This window comes from Lemur catta, chromosome 6 (assembly GCF_020740605.2).
Source record: "Lemur catta isolate mLemCat1 chromosome 6, mLemCat1.pri, whole genome shotgun sequence".
Lineage (NCBI taxonomy): Eukaryota > Metazoa > Chordata > Mammalia > Primates > Lemuridae > Lemur > Lemur catta.
Window position 1 is genome coordinate 88,775,943 of NC_059133.1, and position 21,954 is coordinate 88,797,896.

The following is a 21,954-nucleotide window of genomic DNA, read 5'->3' on the forward strand; positions in this document are numbered from 1 at the left end:
ACAGCTGAAATGAAAATGTACACAGACCATTTTTCCCTTAAATCAGACTGCTCGACATGATGGCTAACCACAAAGGCACACACAGGCATTCCCCCTACTTGAGAGAAGCTCCATTTGGCCATTTTACCAAGTTTTTCAAGACAGACAAATTCTCAGAGGAGCTGGCTAACATTAGCGATGACTTGTGCGGCTGGGCCCATCTTTTCCCCCTTTCGGTGGGGTCTGCCTGGCTCTCTACCTCTCTTCCTTCTTGCATTTTTAAGGTTTTTCCCCTCTGAGGCCTTGTCCCACACATGTCCCAGCAGAGCATACTGCCTGGCACCCAGAAGATGCTAAGTAGATACGCTGCTGTGGATGTTCGTGGCTCCTTGTTCATTTTCCAGGAGTAGACGGCTTAGGAAAGCCCAAGAGCCAGGAAGGGTGGGAACAGGCAAGAAGGGTGCACTAATAGGTGCCCTACTTGAGATGTCACCTAACACCAAAGTCCCTTTGCCCATCTCCCTGCCCATCTGGGTGAAAGTTAAAGATACCCTTACAGCTCGCTGAAGGAGATGAGAGGATATCACTCCAGCCTCCCTGTGCCCGCCAGCATTCCCCCTGGATTCCTTCGCGCTCCAAAGCCGTGTCTGACCTACAGCTGACTTCTGCCTGCAGAGAAGTGCACCCTCAGCTCCCCACTCACAGCCCTGCCGAAAGCAAGGAGCCTCAGAGATGCAAAAAGTGAGCCTTTGATTCTCTGGCTCTCCAAGGGAAAACACTCTTGCCTTTCCAATTGGTACGGTCCCTCCCTCCACCTCACCCTAAAGGATTAGAGTCAGCAGACGAGGGAAGGACTAAATGGCACAAAGTCAAGTAAGGAGCTGGCAGCTTTCCAGGGGATTGGAGGTGTAGTCAGCCAAATCAGGTCATTCAGGTCTGAACGTCGGGGAGAAGAGGAGATGTACCCAGCCTGGGGAATCTATGTTACTCAGATGGGTAAACTCTGAGTAACAAACGACAACTCTCCCACCAAATTCACCTGCTCCGAATAAAGACCAGATCAAAAGGTGCAAAGAGAGAGTGACCCTTGACCTGCCATCCCCACCCACCCCTGGCCATTATGGTCAGTCAAGACTCATCAGTCAAGACAGCCACGGGTCTCAACAGCACAAAGCAGCCATTACATGAACTCATAACACAGGTTTTTTAAACCTCTCAGAGCTCAAGTCAAAAAGAGAACACAGAAGCTACAAAATGCACCAGGGTTCCAATCCGTCAGATTTTCCCTTTTTCCAAAACCAGGAGTGCCAACCCTGTGACAGGGGCTTGGGCCTGAGTACACAGAGGCCCAAAACAAGAGAACTCACCTCTGTCCCTTTGGGTGCCTGGCCTGTGATCACAGATCAATACATGAAAATAAATAGGGGCCCCATATGGGGGAGTCCGGAAACACTACACCGTGGTTTGCTCAGGCAGGAGTCTGATTTGCTGGTCAAGGATAGTCTGGGAAAGACAAATGATCTAGAAATAACAAATAATAAAGGAACTAGGGTTGAGAGAATCGTCCTTCCCTAGTCTGAGCTCCTCAAAGCAGTGAAGAGCTCAGCACACTCCTGCCTTCCTCTCCGTACAGTCTCCGTTGTATTTCCTCTTGCTCAGCCCCATGCAGATCTACCTGACCAAGTATTAGTTATTAGGCTTGAGATAATACTAATTCTAAATTGTCTCTTGACCTTGCTTCTTTTTTTAATTGATATATAATAGTTGTACATATTTGGGGGTGCATGTGATAGTTTGATACGTGTATACAGTGTGTAATGATCGAGACAGGGTATTTGGGTTTTTGTCACCACAAACATTTATCTTTGTGCTGAGAATATTACAATTCTTTTCTTCTAGCTATTTTGAAATATACAACAAATTATTGTGAATTGTAATTTCCCTACTGTACTAATATTCTTTCTAATCTAACTGTATTTGGGGGCTCCTTGACCAACATCTCTTCATCCCTTGACCTTGATTCTCCCATAGGGACCCCAGCACTCCTCCAGGCCACACCTGCAGCGAGGTGGACAGACCTGCCCCCCCCCCCTTTCTCGTCTTTCAGTGGTACCAGAACATCCCCCGCCACACCTAAATTCACACTTTCACTGGGGAACAAGAGGAAGTGTTTGGGGAAATGGGTAACTTCAGAGACAAACAGGCTACTCTCTGGAGTTTGATTTTTTTTTTTTTTAATTACAAGACTGATTTCTATCTACAGCTCATTTTTTCCAGGAAATACTTTAGAGTCAGCATCTCATCTTTGCTCACTGCTTCCTGATGTACAGGGGACATGAGTGAAACAGGGATTACTCACCTCATCACAAAGACAAGTCCTAAGAAAGATAAAGTGACACGGCCCCTCACAACCCACTAGGGAGGGTACAAGGCAGCTGAGAAGAACAGCACAAACTTCCACCCTTAGCTTCCAGAGCAGTGCAGACGAACAGTTTCTCTCCAAACCTAAATTCTTTCTTCAAAGTTTAACGGAGCCCACACCTATTTCACGGGGTGGGAAGAAGAGGCAGCTAACATTCCTCAGAACATTCCCTTTCTGTTCCTCAGAAAGGGTCGTTTTCCAGTCTGTGTTTCATCTTCTCGTTTAGCATGTACATACAAAGAAGATTCAGGACTGTATTTTGAGTCCAGGGCAAGAAGACTACAGCTGCTGAAAAGAGGTACTTCGGTCCCTTCACATCTACTAAAATGAAGGTTCCCTCTTGGCCCAAAGTCACAAATTTGGCTTTTTCAAAGTCTTCTGTATAATTAAACTTCCACTAAGGGCCATCTACTCCCTGCTCTTGAAACGGAAAATTCTCCACCCCACGGTGGCCACACAGACGTGGAACTGCCTGGGAAACAAAAGCAGACCAGCGGGTCGATGCTCTCTTTCAAGCCTCGCCCCAGTCGCAAACAAGCAACCGTATGAACAAGCAGATCCCTGAATAGGTTCGAATACTTGAGTGCTGAGTAACAATGCTAGTTACAGGCGCTGCACAGTACTTCCAGACTGAGGGTTTTTTTTCCTTTTTTTTTTTTTAATCTCTGGAAACTTATTCAGAACCATACTAGCTATTTCCTCAAAATGTTGCTGTAAGAAGCATAAAGCATTTACTATCACCATGTAATTGCAGTTGGCTCATCTCTCCTATTGTTGTATCCAATTAAAGTTAAGAGCTTTTTTGAGCACTGAGTGACCTTAGCCCTAGGAACAGCTCAATGGGATGGTGACAAAAACACCATGCTGGGAGTCAGCAGACATGGGAGGCCTAGACTTAAGTGCAGGTGGTACCACCAACCAGCCACGTCAGCTTGAGCAGGACCATCAGCGTCGCTGGCCTCTGTCATCTCAACTGTATGATGTGGGAACAGGACTAGAAAATCTCGAGCCCCTTCTAGATCCACATGTTGTGGAGCATATATAAAGGGGGAGAAGAACTTTTTTTTTAAACAGTGTAAGACACTGTATTAGGCAATTTGCATATCCCCATAACCCTAAGAGACACGTATTTTTATTGCCACTTCAGATGAGTTAAAAGGCTCACAATTAAAAACTTGAACAAGTTCAAGTTCAAGAACCAGGATTCACAGGTCTGTGTACTCCAGTGTCTGTGCTCTTCTAGAAGCACTGCACAGGACGGGAATGAGGTGGAGCCCTCTTCTCGGCAACTTACAATCCCCTTAAGGGAAGTCAACTTTATAGGTAAGAACCAGCATGAGATACCATGAAGTTCAAATCAAAATCTCAAGCAGTGGTGATGGGAACTACAACACTTGTATCACTGAGCACACTCACCAACCTTGCTCATAACAGCAGGGCAACCTGTCCTTTTTGGGTCATTCAGGAAATGAGGTCGTTTTCCGTACGTCTGACTCCCACATACAAAGGGAAAATACCCCCCAGGAGCACAGAGGGCCTCACCAGCGTGCAGATGCATTGGCTAGCTCTGCCATGTCTTCGCTGGGGACTATTTTTCATAAATCACTCATCCAGATAATGGAGGTTTAGCCTTTGAAAACGTAACATTATTTTTATGCCAACCACTTTCTCTGGATATATTTCCAAAACACATTGTAGTCTTTCTTCACTTCTTAAATCTCATAACTTAAACTCTGTCTTTAACTTGGAAGTCATCATTATGAACATGACTACCAGGCATTGTGTGGCGCCATGCAAAGAGATTTAACCCTATACATGAGTCCTAACAAGGAAGGGAGGCTTTCTGAATTCTCGCCTGCTTTTTATGACATTTCTTCTGCCATGGTGTTAAGAGGAACACAGACCTAGGCCAGAACACCTGATTCTAACTCTGACTTGGCTACAATTAGCAATGTGATCTCAGCAAGCAATTTAAATGCCACAAAACTCAGTCTCCTCATCTTTTTCATGAGAAATTGGATTATGCTTTCTAAATCCCCTTACATTATCTCACAACACACATCTCTCTCTCTCTGCTTCCTTCCCTACATCTGCTCTGAAGACTCCACATTAAAGCTGTGCAAGCTGGGCACAGTGGCTCACACCTGTAGTTCCAGCTACTCGGGAGACTGAGGTGGGAGGATCGTTTGAGCCCAGGAGTTCGAGGCTGCAGTGAGCTATGATAATGCCACTGCATTCCAGCCTGGGTGACAGAGACCGCTTTTCCAGGGGTGGGGGGGGACAAAACATTCAAATTCAGAAATTCATGAAGGCAGATGGCTAAAATTCTCTCTTCATTTAAATAAATTAGAACAAGGCCAGTATAGTCAGGCCATTATGAGAAAAGAGAAGAAAAAAGATTATTCCTTGGGTGGTAGGGGAAAATCAGGGAACACCTAAAAAGACTTCAAATAGATTCCTAAAAATCACACAGCATTAAAGATTATTAAAGATGTACATGAGGGATAGTTTAAGAAAAAAAAAAAAAACCTGAACATTGTGTTCATGGATTGTGTATAAAACTTAAAAAAAAAAAAAACAAACACAAAAGTGCCCTGAGCTGGGGCTGGGGGGCAGGATGAGGGGACAAAACCTCTCAGACTTGCAACCACTTAATGAAAAAGTGATTAGGGAAGAGAAAAGCAGAGAAGGAAATGAAAGATTTCTGAGAAAAACATGAAGGACCCCAAATGAAACCCTTAAAAAGACAAAGTATCACCAGAGGACATCGGGGATTGGTGCAAAAATAGAAGACTCAGACATTCACTCCAAGTTGGGCAGGCTCGGTGTGACCACCTGGCTGTCCCCACTACCTGTGTAACAGCGAGGAAAAGCCACCTTCAGAGGAGACCAGAGAGCAAAGGAAATTCGGGACCTCGACAAGCACTTTTGCCAGCTCTATTCCTGTCCCTCCCCTCAGCTCAGGCCACCACCCACCAACCCCCTCACTCCGAGTTTCCTGCTTTTCTTCACAAAGATGGCTGTACTTTGGAACAGAGTCATGGAAGAGACTCTAGAATCGTAGTCCCGTGATATAGATTCTGGTCTAGCTTTGCCACTTACAGCCTGGGAGATCTTGGGCCAAGACATCCCTTAACCTCTCCAGGCTTCAGTTTCCTCATTTGTAAAATGGGGAGAAAAACTGCATCCCTGAGAGATAATGAGATCATGTAGATAATGAGATAATGTAGATGAAACACTTAGCACAAAGACCAGCACACGGCAGTATTCAATAAATGATGGTGGTGATGATGATGGAGGAGTAGGAAGAAGAAGGAGGAGGAAGGAGGAGGAGAGGAGGAAGAAGTAAAGAAGAGGAAGAAGGAAACGGAGAAGAAAAAAGTGCCTTGTGAATAGTAAATCACTACACAGTTGTAAGCTAGTACTGGTTGCTGTAGAAACGATGATCACTAACACAGCAGACACTTTTAATTACATACACTTGATAAAGTTCCAAAAATGCGAGGGTCCTACAGTTTTCCACAAGCACAGTCCACAGGGCTGGGTGAGCAGTTATGCTCACCTGGGAGCCCGCCCTTACATGGAGCAATGCCTGCCCTGATAATCAGACCTCTGGCCCACACACTGAGAGTTCCGGATCATTTAGTCAAAGACCACACTGAACTGCGGATTTTCACTATCTAAGAAGAAAAGGTTATCAAACAAATTAACAGAGCAAATAAAACACGTGTGGTCCTATTTCGACACTGAAGGAGCAGTTGCAAGCACGTGGTAGCGCTGGTTTCTACCCCACGGATAATGTGGAACACAAGTCATTTTTGCCTATTCACTGAGGCTTTTCCTGAAATGCCCCAGTAAGCAACACTTTATTAGCCTGCTTCCGGTATGTTCAGGAAAATCAAATGAAAATGTGTTTGTTTTTTAATAGGCTACAATTCTAACTTCTCACGAATGTTGTCTAGTCTTTCTCTCTCCAAATAACCAGGTTCAGCAGTGAGCAGTCTTGAAGCGGGGCCCCATTTGGCGTGGGAACCCTGACTGAACTCACACTCATTCTATTCAACAAATACACACGGAGACTGGTTCCTCACACACATTTAACGACAAGGACAGCAGTGGCGCGCATGCTGCCTGAGAACACGCTCCAGCGCTTTTTCTAAAGTAGGATTCACGGAGAAAAAGATGTCATTTGTATACCCTACACCCTAGGGGGCCTCATTGGACACTGATTCACTCGGCTGGGAGAGCCACCTCAAAGGGCAAGTTTTAAAAATCGGTAACAAAATGAAACTGCTCCGCATGTTATGCCCAGCAAGCCCCTGCCCGACCCCCTCGTCCCTGGCCCTTCATTGGCACACGCGAATGCAGCCCCACTCAGAGTCCCGGGATGGGTCTTAGTGCTACCTGCCCCTGCTACTCACATTTGGGGTATTTGCTTCCCCTGACTTACCTACCCCAAGGAGGACACTTTCTATAGGACCAGCTGCCACGTTTTTAGCTTTTGCTCTTTGTCACAGGGAGCTTGGTGCACATAAACGAAGGTATAAAGAGGTCTGGCTGACCCTGATGAAAGAGCCAGCGGCCCACGCAAGGATTCCTCAGAGCGGGCCTGACAGCAGGCACCAGCGCCTTTGGCCCAGAGCAGAACTACCAGGCCCCGGTGCACCATAAAAAAATATTGCTGCAAATAGTGGTGCAAACACAAGTGCATCGGGCCCTTCTTCCCTCATCCCTATCTCCTACTACTTCCTCTTCTCACACCTGACGGGACCCTGCAACCCATTCCTCCCCCCACACATCATCTTCTTGGCACATACCCCGGTGCCCTCAGACAGCTGGCTTGGGATTAAAATGGATCAAGCTAGGAAGTGCCAGAGAGAGTGAAGCCTATGGTATCAAATTTCCTTGGCCTTTTATAGGGACTCACCATGAACCCAGAGAATGCAGCGTGGTGGCCTGGGACCCAGTAGGCCTGTGTTGCTCCAAACCTGGCTCAGTCCCCTATGGGCTGAAGCAAACCACTTAGCTCTCTGGACTTCCCCCCCTCTATAAAAAATGGGAGGTTGGCCCAGGTGATCTCTAAGGGTTCTCAATGCCGAATATCTGAAAGTTCCCTGATTCTACTGTCAGAGAAACTGGGGAAACTTAGAAGCTTGCTAATCTGAACCTTTTAAAGTGATTCCTCAAGTCCCTTTGTTGTATCTTTTACTCAATTCCTTCTTTTGTTTATTTTGACATGAAAGCATTTTTGGAGAATTTTATCAAAATAATAAAACATTATGGCCATGTCAAAATTCTATTAATAAGAATTTTTGGACAGACACCCCAAGAGTGCTCTAGCTCTCTCTGAGGCAGTATCGGGGCCCTATAAATGCTTCCTGTAAGCCAGCAGATGAAAGTGTTAAGTCACCCTGAGGTCACACACAGCCAGAGAGAGGAAAGGGCACTGGCCTCCTCCCGCCCCTTACTTCAAATCAGCAAACATTACTGAGAAACATTTCTGTGCCAGCTGCCAAGCTAGACACTAGACACCAAGATAATTATCACTAAACCTAAGGAGCTCAGAGTCTAGGAGGGGGAGATCAAGAGAGTCTCCCAGTTAGTAGTACAATTAAAAAAAAAAAAAAACAAATTTTATTCTGCTATGCTAGCTGACTGATAAAGAGGGCAGGGAAGGAGGGGACCAAGGACATTATGCAACTAGTTTTGTATTCTGGATAACCCTGGCCCACTAAAGCACTGTGCCAAGCCTGGAGAAGGACTGTCTGCTGGGCCATAACCACTTTCCGCTGCAACTTGGCTGAACTTAAAAATGAACAGGTGACTTGAAGGTGAAGGCTCATGATGGAAAACGCAGCCTCTTCCTTCTTCCTGTGACCAGCCCAGTCAGCCAGGCAATCCTTTGAAAAAAAAAAATTTGACTTTTTATAGAGCGTTGATCTCGTCCTTACATTGAAACAGCCCCAAATGATCAGGAATTGAAGCATTTAAACTCTCATGATAAGAGTACCACAGTGCTCGAAGGGACAGCCCCAAGCAGAGAAACAGTGGGGCTCAGTGACAGTCTGGGTGACCTTGGGCTAGTCAACCTTTCTTTGACTATAAAAAGTGTGTGTGATGTTCACTTCCCTAGGTAACGGGAACACACTTACAAAGCGCAAAAGAAATATAAAAGCCCTTATCGGGCACTGATTGTCAACCACGACCACATAAGCGATCTCTACAAAGGTGTCACTGATTGGGCAATTCAGAAACTTTCACCTTGGCAACTCCACCCAAATTGGACACTACTCTTTTCTACCAGAACAGACACTGCTCAGAAGTAAACAAAGTACTTCCCTCTGTGGCCGCCTGTGGTCGGGCTCCTCCGAGCTCCACCTTGCCAGCTGCTGAGGGACTGCCTGCCTGCTGACGGGCTGCTTGGACGGAACGAGAGCCAGTGAGGAGGTTTCAGGAGTGGAGAGAAGAGGGAGAGCCTTCCATGTCACACGCCTTCGGTATATCAGATTCATCAGCTCATCCTTGAAAGCCTCTGACGTTCGTTCTCTACTCCACAGAAAAGCATACTGTTTACTGAACTCTAGAAGCAAGCGACTTGCTTGTGGGTTACCAGCAAACATTTTTTATTATGCAGTCACTGTACCACATCCCAGGGACTAAATGAAACGCAGCACATCCCCAGAACATTTTCAGATGACCTGGAATAATCCCTGTCCTTGATCTCCAGCGCTTATTACTGGAACATAGTGAATTAAACAAACTCCATGGAAAGATACTCTTCACGTGTATGTGCTTAAACACATACACAGTCTAAGTGTACTAGTTCCATAAAGACCAAAATAAAAGTGATGCTTTCATTACTGGTAAAGAACACTGTATCTATTTTAATTACAAAGAAGAACACAGTAATGAAAAGAGGCACCCTAAAAGAACTTAGAATGTAAGCATTGAGGGGAAAAAATGACATGCAAATTATGGACACAATTTTTATGTCATATTTAAGAAAGTGTTTTCTTCGGGACTGGTTCTGCATGTGTGTGTGTGTGTGTGTGGAAAGGGATTGTTAGACTCTTTTCCCACTAAAGCACAATGAAATAAGCCACTCAGTAGCACTCTGCCTCCAGCACACAGCCATAAGCCCCATCACAATAGTGAGAGCAGTTTAGAAGAGGTATCAAGAAAAGTCACAGAAAACATTGCTTTGTGTTGTTTTCACCCTAAAGTTACTGACCCATAGTTCGTGCAGATTTTCCTGATGTTACGTTTATTGCCATCAAACTAAATACAAGTTACTGGTTTAATACCCTATTATTTAGTTGCCTCTGTTTGTGTTATGAAGTTTCAAATAAATTAGATTATCTGTACCGCAGGATTTTCCTGAACTCAATGTAGAATCTAATTTATGCCGCAAAAAAAAATTGGTCTTGAAGTACCAAAGTACCCTAAGTTCTTTTGTGTGGCACCCCCTTCACACCCACAGATATACTGCCACCCCCAGATATGTACAAACGCAGAAGCCTAAAAGTTCCATTGGGCATTTTTGTGAGGCAAAAACAAAGAAACCCAGCCCACCTTGTGAGTTCACACTAGCCTTACCCCAAACCCACGAAAATCTTTCCTGATAAGAAACACTACAATCTGACTGTAATCATGAAAACCCAGTATGATAAAATACTGCCTTTCCCCAACATAGATCCTAATTAAGAAGCAGTGTTAAAACAGGAAAGGTTTTTCTAACTCCCCACAGATGAAGAAAACAGGTTATTTGTCCATTGTTTCTATAGTGTCCATTCAAGGGACACACATTAAATAGGCCAAGCCAAAAACAAACTTCAGCAGTGTCAGCCTCACAAGAGCAAAAGGCTTTCCACCTGGGCACTGATGGAAAAAGTAAAGTGCACAATAAATGCAGCGATGGGAAAAATAACTGGGGGAGATGGATAAATCATCCTGCCTCCCAATGGTGGCAAACTTTACAACAACTTTTTAGAAGCAACAAACGGCAGCACCACAGCCTTTATAGCTATACAGATATGCATACACACAGCTACTTGGAAGCCAAGCACTGTGTTTGCAAACATCCACCATCCTGCATTTACAATACTGCAAAACATGGCCAGAAAGCTGGGAGATTCCTGCTCTTCGATATCCTCCCGGCACTGTCAAACACAGAAGGTCATTTTGCATGGTCGCTTAGTTCTTTCTCTCCCTGCATCGCACGAGTTTTGTACTTTGGGATTGCTCAACTTTCATACGCATCGGAGTAAAATAACTATTCAGCAACTTTATTCACCTTGGTTAAAAAAAAAAAAATTCATTGTGCAATGCCCAGGAAAAGCTGACACCAGGACTGTCTCTCCGACAGCGCTTGCAATTACAATGGGGGGGGGGGGGGATTCTGTCTGATCAAATCCAGAGAGTCCTTTAAAAAAAAAGAAACGATTCCATCCCTCATGGGGGCTGAAGAACTTTTTTTCTAAGACGACCACCCCTCGGGAACAAAAGTTACATTTCGGTCACATGTTGGGTGTAGGAATACGGAGCAGGGATTTTTTAAAGCGCACTAATTACGGGGGTGTTCTACAGTTCTGGAGACATCCCGGCTTCCTCCTGCCCAATTGTGACGGGCATTTCATTGTCAAAAAGAAAGGGGGTGGGGGCCGAGGCGCCGGCAGGGGCTCGGCGGGGGGCCGCAGCAAGGTTACGCTAAAGGGTACGGCCGCCGCCGCCGCCGCCGCGAGCTGCATGTCCTCCCTGCGCGCCGCAAACAATCTCCTGCGCGCGGAGCAACTGCAACAGCCCCTCGGAGCAGCCCGGCACGACTGCTACGGCCGCGCGTGCAGCTCAAGGTTTTCGACCACGGAGAGGGAGGGGAGAAGAATTTTACCTTAATGCTACACTGAGCAGGAGTCTCAGACATGTCTCACAGCGAGAGAGATCAGGAAGTTCTCAGGTTTTTTCCACTTTCCTTTCCTCTCCCCAACCCAGAAACGCTCCAGGGCCAGCCGGACGCGGTCATTTAAGAAGTTTCCTCCAGCATCTCCGCCGGCAGCCGCCCCGGGGGGCTGCGGGCGCGGCGGGCGGGCGGGCGGCCGCGGACTTGGCGCGCGGGGCGGCGGGGGCGTGGGAGCCGGCGAGCGCCGCGGCGGGGTCTGCGGGTCGCGGCGCGACGCGGCGACCCGGGGCGCAGCCCGGCCGGCCTCCGTCTCTCCTCCCACCCGGCCGGCCCCCGCCCCCGCCCTCCCGCCGCTCTCCCTCGCTCTCTCGAATGTTTTCCTTCCTGGAAGAGAGAAACTGAAAGGCAGAACTGAGAAAGCGCTTTGCTCATTGATCTTGAGAGTTTCAGTGCAGAAACTGACGTGAATTCCCAGCACTGAGCTCTGCCTCTTAAAGGAGCCACCAGGAAATAAAAGCTCGGGTTACAGCCTGGCATCGGGGAAATAAAAGCCGGCGGGGGAGGGGCGGCCGCGGGGGCGCGGGCGGAGGACACCGGGGCGCGGGGCCGCGCGGGCGGCGGGGCGGGGACGGGGCGCGCGGCGCAGCCCCCGGCCCTGCGCGCGAGACCCCCGCCCGCCCGCCGAACGCTTCCCGGCCGCGGGAAGGCGCCTTGGGAAAACGTTACATCGTGGCCCCGACACCACAGAACAGGTTAATTCAACTCCTCCCACCTCCCCCCGCTCAGTCTTAGACACACGGGTGTGCACACGGGTTCGGAACATTTTCCCCCGAGCGCAGATGCAAAGAAAATAATTATGTACGAAGGGCCATTCCGGTAAGGACGCGGAACCCGGAGGAGGAAATAAAACAATAGCCTTTGTTCTGCTTCTCGACCGCTGCCTCTTTAAGAGAATCCACCAGGAAATGGGAGATCGGGTTACAGACTGCACACGGGGAAGCGAGGGGCGAGCGAGCGCCCGGGCGCGACGCCGGAGACAAAGCCGGGCGGCCGCGCCGCAGAGCCGGGGGCCTGCGGGCGGGGGATTTCCCCGGGACAGGGGCGCCCGGGGACGCGGCGGCGCCGCGCGCGGGCTCGGGGATGCGGCCGCCGCGGGCGCTTCCCGGGCGAGCACGCGTTCCGGGGAAGGGCAGGCTGCAGGGCAGTTATCAAAGGCAGCTGAGTTCCTTTTCCTGACCACCCCCTCCCGTTTCGAAATCCACTGCCCATTTAAAGAAATAGCGGCCGCTACCAACCGAAATAGGTGACTCGACTACAAAGTTGACCGGACGTGTTTCTGCAGATAATACCCCTGCCCAGGACCGCTTCTCTCAAACCGTCATTGGCCCATTGGACGTCCGATCCTGCAGGGGGAGGGATATTCGGTTGGGAAAGCAGTTGGAGGAAGTTAAAGCCCCTAGGACAGAGGGTGCTAGCCTTGAGCACGAGTGGTCTGATCACTCTATTATTTTTATTATTATTTATAGACTCTCAAATTGCCCTGGAGTGTCCACCGCAGAAGGCTGAGGACATTATAATATGTTTAAATTCTAAACCCTGCTGATACATACATAGGGGTTTAATGTGTAGATGTGGGATGTTAAATGAAATTTGTTGTAATTTTGTCTTTATACGGTAATATGTTAAATACACTATAAATATGCATATGTGTATATATACATATGTACCTATACGTTGCTTGTACATTTCTCAGATCTTCCCCGTCCCCATGGGTTTTTCCTACCCACTTTCCTTCACCTCTCTGCATGATAAAATGTGTTCAGACTTGTACAAACAATACTTTTGTTCACACATTGATCAGAACACTCCGAACCAGAATTTATTAAAGGAGATGGGGTGGGAAAGAATCCTGTTGCCGGGAAGGTGGGAATGGGTTTTTGTGAGCCTCCAGGAAGCTCAGTTTTTGCCACCTAGTGGTCCTACCCTCCCTGTGAGATCTCAGTCTTGCCCACGTCAACTCCTCTGCTTTTGCCCACCTGCTCCTCCCCCTCAACAATTGTTTACCTTTGTCCTTCTTAATTGGTGTTGCAGATACTGGTTCTGATGTCCCATTGCTGGGTTAAGTCCTCTACATCACTTATCAGTGTGATCTCTTACAACTAAATCAGAATTGCTACGAAATAGGGGGAGGGGGAAAATAGCACCTATCTTAGAAGATTCTGGGATTAAATGAGAAAATATACAAATGCTTCCTTAGCAGAGAGTTATATACTATATGTAGTCAAAGTCAGCTACAATTATTCTTTAACCCCAGGATTAAATTAACTCTCAATTTCCATTCTTAACTCCTCCTTACCTTTTCCAAGTGATTCGTAGATGTTTGGTTTGACAACGAATGTTTGTGGTTCCAAAGCAAAATACACAGTGACAGCTGTGGCAAAAACTGCATTTAAACCAGGGGTTGACCATCTCTGTAATGGGCGGATAGTAGATACTTTAGTCTTTATAGGTCAAGAGACAAAATTGAGGACATTAGGAAGATACTTATATAACAAGAAAACAAATATCCACAATTTTTTTATTGACAAAATGCGAAGTATAATAATAATAGCAATTTTAATACAGAAGAATGGAAATCTTTTCCAGTGGGGAATAACATGTCACTTGGTTGGGGTGCAAAGTAAGTGCTCTCTATCATCAAAATTGCAAATGTTCATCTGTTAATGTTGATTTTTAATGAGATTTTCTGTACTTCATTTTTGCAAATGTCTTTCCACCCAAACAGGTACTCCCAAATATTGATATCAATCCATGAGCATGTGATTTTACTTGAGTGTATTCATTGCTTAGAAAGCATTTCTAAAATTCTATTAGAACTCTATAAATTCTTTTAATATTTCCCCTTTAGCATGCCATTACGTTGTAGGTTAATCACTTCCAGTTGAAGGTTAGGTGGAAGCTCCTCACTTGCACAGTTAAGTGGATTTCATATAATATATGGACATTTCCTTTGCACTTGCACAGAAATCCAAAAAACACCTTTGGAAATATAGTCTGAGTTCAGAAAAATATAACTGCTGCAGATTTGTGTTGGAATGAAGATCTTGCTTCTTGTTTTAACTTTTGACAGCATGGGAAGTGTGTAAAACAGCTTGACATTATTTGTGATTCAAACAATGTTAGTTGTGTCAAAATGGTTTTACTGCAGTATAAATTTTGCATTTAAGCCCTATTTTGCCTTGTAATTTTAGGTTGAATTCATGAGGAAACATTATCAAGTCTGTAGTAAAATCTCATTTCCAAAGCCATTCAGTGTTCAATAATAGTGGTTGAGGGAAGTTCTTTTCATTCATTCATTTCCATTTGTCCATTGTTTCCCTATTCTTTGTGTCCTAATTTCTTTTGGGTAAATTGGATATTTTTATATTCCATTTAAATTCCTAGATTGTCTTTCTAGCTTTTCTCTTTATGTTAAACATAGTGGTTGCTCTATAAATTACTATTTGCATATTTAATTATCACAGTCTACCTTGAAACAATAGTATTCTATTTTATGATTCTATAAAAAACTTACAACAGCATAATTCCATTTATCTATCTCCCATCCTCTGTGACATTGTTGTCTTATATTTTGCTTCTATATGTGTTATAACATTCACTATACATTGTATTTTTATCTAGAAATTTATAAATATGTGCATGTATTAAAATGTATGTTTTTTTTTATTTTGCCTAGATATTTATCCTTTCTGGTACTTTTTTATTCCTTCTTGCAGATCTGTTTTTCCATCTGGTATCACTTCTCTTCTTCAGGAACTTCTTTCAGCATTTCTTGTAGTGCTGTCTTTTGGAGACAAAGTCTCCAGCTTTTGTATGTCTGTGGATGTCTTTATTTCATGTTCATTTTTGAAGGATATTTTTACTCTATATAAAATTTGGGGTTGACAGATTTTTATTTCCTTTCAGCACTTTAAACATGTCATTCCTCATTTTTCTCCATTATTGTGATAAAAAGTTACTTGTAGTTTATATGTTGGTGCCCCTGTGGGCAATGTATGTTTTTTTCCTCTGGCTGCTTTTAAGATCTGCTCTTTAAATTGGTTTTTAGAACTTTGACTATGAGGTGCATAGATATGGTTTTCTTTTAATTTATTCTACTTGATGTCGGCTGCAGTTCTTGGACCTATAGGTTGATATCTTTCATTAGTTTTAGAAAATTCATATTTATTATCTCTTAATATTTTTTCTGCCCATTCTATTTTTCCTCTCTTTTTATTACTCCCATGATACCAGTGTTAGATCATATGATATTGTTCCATAGATCTCAAATACTGTTTTGTTTATCTTTTTTCTCTTTGTGTTTCAATTGGATGCTTTCTATTTATCTCTTTTCAAGTTTCCTTCCTGTTTTTTCCAATTTACTATTAAGCTTATCTAATTAGTTCTTTACTTCTCATACTGTATTTTTTATTTTTACCATTTCCATTTGGTTTTTTAATACTTTCCTGAAATTACCCATCACTTTGCACATGGTTTCCACCCTTTCCTTTAAATCCTTTAGCATTTTTGTCAAAATGTGATAATTCTAAAACTTGTGCTGTTTCTTGGTTAACTTCTATTGATGGTTCCCCTTCTTGACCATGGGTCACAATTTTTTGCATGTGTGCGTGTGTCTCGATATTTTTTGATTGTGTTAGACATTTTGTGTAAAAGTATAGTACACAATGAATTAAATGAAATATCCTCCAAAAAGGGCAACATACCTTCTCCTGTCAGGCCACTAGAGTTGGGGCTGAGTCAATATAATCTATAGTTGAGCTGGGTTTCGGCTTTGTTACAGCTTTAGTTTGATTCAGTTTACCATTGGCTTCAAATATGTTGAAGATAGGATCAGGACTTTTTCTGTAAGCAAATATTGTCTTAGAGCAGTTATTCTCATCAATTTTAGACCGGTGTATCTCTGAGAGTTGTTCTCAGCAATTCTTCACTGTCCTTGTTTTTGTTATCCTACCCCAGTAGTTAGTGAATGTCATTGGGAAAGAATTTTGAGGTGTTATGGTGTTGCTGCATGCTTGTGGCTTCCCTGGAGTCTAACCTGTCTCATCAGCCCACACACTGCCATTAAAATTTGTTACAGGCTGGTTTGTTTTTACCATCATGTATGGTGTATTCCTCCTCCCTCCACTTCCGTCAGGGCTAAGAAGCACTGTGGGTCTTTCCTCATATAAAGGACTGTCACTTTCTGAAGTTTAACTCAGTTATTCTTTGTGTTCTTATCTCTCTGGCAGCCTTTTTAAAAACTATAATTATGTAGTCTATCTGGTTTGTTTGGAGTGTAAAGAGTGAATTATGGTCTCTTAAGACATTCTACATACAAATTGGAAGAGCAACCTGCATGTCTCATCTTTGTCCTCCAAAAGAGTGACAAGGAGGGGTAAAGAGTGGAGAATTTGTGGAAGTGGATGTGTTGAATTTAAAATCTTAACAGCTGTTACTATAATATAATGTTATACTTGAAAAAATGGAATTAATAACATTTTAAACAATACAAACTACAATAACAAACACCATCCTTGTATCTATGCCAAACCAGAAATGACTTAATATAATGGGCATGATTTTTTAAGAAGGGTCTGTCATAGCTGGTAGAAAGAGAAAGCAGAGGAGAAATGCTTATGCTTAATCCAAATAAGACATGGATTTTTAAATGTTGAGAATCAGTGCCCTAAATTATATAATTTTCTTTATTTTAAAGTCAGGATGCAATCCAAGAAGCGGAATCATGCATGTGCATGTACGCGTGTATGAGTGTGTTCTGCTTTTCTAATTTCATGCTGACTGATAGAGCACAGGAAATATATATAGGGCAGCCATTTTGGAAGAGAAGATAGATGTAAAGTAGGTGAAATCAAGAACAAGCTAGAACTTAAAAGCATGAGCCACACCATAAGAACTGACCGAAACCCGTGTCAGTTCTCATTGCCTCTGACCTTGGAAGAGTGGGTGTCCTACACAAGCTGGGGCTCTTTGTCATGGACCTAAACACACACACACACACACACACCCCTGGCCCAGGGGTTATAGAAACTGAAGAAGGATCCTGGCAAAGGTTGAGCAGTCGCAGCCTCAGCCACTGCCTCACACCCACAAGGCAAGCCAACAGATAAGTGACAACGTGTGTGAGCTACAGAATGTCTGTTGCTTCATATCTACCCTACAAATCACTCAAGACCCGCTCTGTGGCTCACCATAACTGGAAACATACAGGGAAGGGAATTCTGGGACTATAGTTCAACCTAGCCAAGTTGTCACATTATAAAGTCACTACAAGCACTAATTAGCTTTCTATCAGCCCACTCTTTGGCAGTTATAGTTTTAGAATTTTTCAGAGCTTTTGTCACATATTTTTCCACCTAACCTTCAAACTACTGTCTTCCGTATGCCTTCTCTCTGTGGCTTGCCCATCTTTCTTACTAATGCCATCATATTATTAACCTCCAAATTAATGAACCTCAAAATAATTTTTGACATACTGCTGCCTTTTATGCCATGTATATTGCCTGTTGCCAAATCTTTCTGTTTCATTTATACATTCCCCTCTGTATTTCCAGTTATTGTTCTAGAAGCAGCAGCTCTCTAGTTCAGATTATTGCCATTTTCCTTTTTCCACCACCAAACTTCTGTAGTTCATCTATTATTACCATTGAATCTTTCATCTCTGCTAAAACCATGTATTAGTTAGGGTTCTCTAGAGAAACAGACTCAATAGGAGAAAGATAGATATGTAAGAAGAGATTTATTAAGGGAATTGGCTCATGCAATTAGGAAAAACAAGAAGTCCTGTGATACACAAACTAGAGATCCAGAAAAGCTGGTGGTATAATTCAGTCTGAGTCCGAAGACCTGAGAACTAGGAGCTTCAATATCTGAGGTCAGAACAAGATGGATGTCCTAGTCCAAAACGAGAGAGAGAAAGAATTCATCCTCCCTTTACTTTTTTGTTCTATTCAGGCTCTCAATGGATTGGATGATGCCCACCTACATTGGTGAGGGTGGATTTTCTTTACTCAGTCTACTGATTCAAGTGTTAATCTCTTCCAGAAATACCTTCACAGACACACTTATTAATAATATTTTACCAGCTACGTGGGCATCTCTTAGCCCAGTCAAGTTGACACACAAAATTAGCCATCACTTTATTACTCTTATTTCTATTTTTAGTCCTTATCCCATATTATTCAAAATGTATCCACACACACAAACTGCAAAACTATTTTTTTTCTGTCAAGTAGTACCTGAAAACCACTTCTTTCATAAACCCATCTACACTACTATAAGTAGAAAGTATTCAAAAGATAAGGAGTCGGAAGGCTGGCATGGGTTTATTATGTAAGAACTGCTTAGTCATCCCTTAATTATGACCTAGGAGAGTTTCTCTTCCTCAAAGCTTTAAGCAATGCATTGTTGAAGCAAAACACCAGCATCTTTGTAGAGTTCTGAAGTAGCCATTCTCTGTAAGCTATTAATGCTTCCACTAAACTGGGCTTCCTCGAGTCACTGGGGATGGTGGGATACTGGCATGACAGGCACCAAGTGATATCACTTAACCGTCTTAACTACCAGGGGTGAAAAAACATGGTTGTAATAATATGAAGCAGAGCTAAGGTGGTAATCAAAATGGTTTGAACTTTGGTGTTGGCTAATTTGTTTTGATATCTCTAGGATTAAAATAAATGGACAGGCTACTAAAGTCTTATTGGATTTGTATACACAAAAAAGATCTGGGTCTGGAGTGGAGAAATCTGACTTAAATCCTAGAACAGACAGTCCTGGATCCTCAACTGATCTCCAGACTTGATCCATTCCACAGACAGGCCCTTGAATCAAGGGGAGGCAGTGCCCGTTGAGGAAGAACACTGCTACACTGCCAAAAATGGATATTGTAAATCTTCTTCCTACCCTTTCCCAAAGGGACTTGTGGCCACTTACCACTGTGATTGTACATTGTGGAAAGAAAAATAAGCAGAATTTGGGAGCATTACTACGTACTAACTCTATTCCTAGAAACCCAAAATGTCATTGTGGTGCACCAGTCAGAGTAAGGCCTTAGGGAATAAGTGGAATTTTGGCTTGGGCTCAGCTCATAGTGGGCCTGGTAGATACCTGAACCCACCCCATTCTTATTTTCCCAGTTCCAAGTTGCAATTCACATATTCAGCAAATGCTAGAATCCCCAAATTGGTTTCCCAAATTATGGAGTGAGGGCTTTTATGATAGAAAAGGCCAGCAAGAAATCCCTAGAACTGCTTATACCTGTCAAAATATTAAATCAAAAACAATATACAATTCTTGGAGGGATTGCAGAGAATAGTGCTACCATAAAGGCCTTAAAGTATGGATGGTGAAGATTATAAAATGCAGTTTGCCTTTAAATGGTAGGTTGAGCAATTTACCTTCACTCTCCTATTTGAAGCCTTTATCAACTCTCCAGTCTTCTATTATAATCTTGCCTGAAGACACTGATAGTCTCTCCAGGTTATAAGATGTAATTTTAGTCAATTACAGTGATGATACCATGTTGACTGGACCTGGAGCAAGAAGTAGCAAAAGCCAGAGGATGAGAAATAAATTTCACAAAAGTTTAGGAGCCTTCCACTTCAGTGACTGCCTCCTCTGATCTGGGACATGGTCACGATATCTCTTAGAAGGTGAAGAAAAATTGCTGCATCTAGCCCTTCCTATCCAAAAGAAGGAAGCACAACTTCTAGTGGGCTGCCAGTTTTGAGTGGGGCCTAATGTAAGAGAAGGCTCTTCAGCAGGTCCAAGCTGTAATGCCAGCTCATCTGTCACTTGAGCCCTTTGACATAGAGAAGATCCACTGATATTTGAAATGGCTATGACAGACAGGGATGTAGTTATGGGGCTTTTGGCAGGACCCTATTGGTGAGTTACAGTGCAGATCTTTAGGATTTAGGATTTAGGGGCAAAGTTATGTCATCTTTTAGAAATAACCATTCTTCTTTCAGGAGATAGCTTCTGATTTGCTCCTGGACCCTACAAAAGGCAGAATGCTTGACTCTGGACTGCCAAGTTGTCACTCAACCTGATCTGCCCATTATGAACTAGGTATTGTTTGACCCACTAGGCCAGAAGGTTGGGCCTGCACAGCAACACTCCAACATACATGGAAGTAATGTATAAAGATTGGGTTTAAGCAGATCCCGAAGGCACAAGTAAGTTGCATTAGCAACTGGCTCAGATTCCTACAGCTTTTATTCCTATTAAATGGCCATCTCTCTCTCAGTCCACAACTATGGTCTTATGGGAAGTTCTCTGTGTCCACTTTATGAAGGAAAAGAAAGTTCAGGCCTGATACAGATAGGTTTTTTGTAGGGCATGCTAGCACCACCTAAAATAGACAGCTGTAGCACTGAAGGCCCTCAGAAGTGGCCCTAAGGGACAGTGCTTAAGGGAAATCTTTCCGCTGGGCAGAACTGGATATGGATTTGGTTCTTCTGCCTCTATTTCTTTGGGCAAAACCACCGTTTGTGAACTTCCAGCATGCCTTATTCACCCTTATAGTATTCCACACCACATCATTTCTAACCAGGAAACTACTTTTATAACAAATAAATTATAGCAATGGACTAGAACTCATGGAATTCGCTGGGCTTAACATATTCCTCATCACTTTCAGGTAGTTGGCCTGATAAGATATTGGGACCGTCCTTTGGAGACTCAGTTGTGGTACCAGATGAATGACAACACTTTGCAGGGATACAGTGATGTTTTCCAGGATGGAATCTATGCACTGAGTAGGCAACCATCATGTGGTGCTTTTTTCCCAGGTCAAAGAATTAAGGGGAGGAAATAAAATTGGCTCCTTTTATTACTAACTCTAATGGTCTACTAGCAGAAATTGAGCTTTGCATTCTCTCAGCTTTGTGCTCTGTTGTTTTAGAAATCTTAGTCCCTTAAGGAAGAGTCTTTCTATTGGGAGCACAGCAGTTTCAGCAAACTGGAAGCTGAGACTGCAACCTGGCCACTTTGAGCTTCTCATGTCACTGAACCTCTGGGCATAAAAATTGCCTTACTACACTAGTTAGTGTGATTGATCCTGATTCTTAAGAGGAAATCGGGTTGCTACTACATTATGGGAATAACTTTGGAATTGAACAGGTCCTCTGGGTATTCTTCTTCATACTCCCATGGCAAAAAGTTGATAGAAAATTGCAACAACTCAATACAGCAGAACTGCAAATGGTAAAGATCCTTCAAGAATGAAGGTTTGGGTTGTCCTCCAGGAAAGTTGAGGTGCTTGCTGAATGCAGAGAATGCTGAGTGGATAGCAGGAAAAGGAAATTATAAATACCAGTTATGACCATGTGACCAATGGCAGAAATGAAGATGGTAGTAGTTACAAGTATTATTTTTGATATGAATATATTCAAATATGTTTGTATACACACAAACACACACTAATTTCCCCCCTTTTTTCCTTTCATCCTTCTTCTGTCTAACATAAGGTATTAACTTCAGCTGGGCTCAGTGGCTCATGATTGTAGTCCCAGCACTTTGGGAGGCCAAGGCTGGAGGATCACTTGGGGCCAAGAGATTGAGACTAGCCTGGGCAGCATAGACCCTCATCTCTATTAAT

At 43.7% G+C, this 21,954-nt stretch overlaps 1 protein-coding gene across 3 annotated transcripts in view; it reads right to left on the reverse strand.

The window, feature by feature from the left end:
• Positions 1–11,585, reverse strand: part of ETV6 (ETS variant transcription factor 6) — a 221,030-nt gene extending 209,445 nt beyond the window's left edge. For 2 of the 3 annotated variants that reach the window (XM_045554317.1, XM_045554318.1), the window contains exon 1: positions 11,289–11,493. In XM_045554317.1, coding sequence (XP_045410273.1) covers positions 11,289–11,321 — 33 coding nt within the window. In that variant the 5' untranslated portion in view covers positions 11,322–11,493. Of the gene's footprint in view, positions 1–11,288 lie in introns of all 3 variants that reach the window. The other variant, XM_045554316.1, reaches the window with a different exon arrangement.
• Between the last annotated feature and the right edge of the window lie 10,369 nt (positions 11,586–21,954).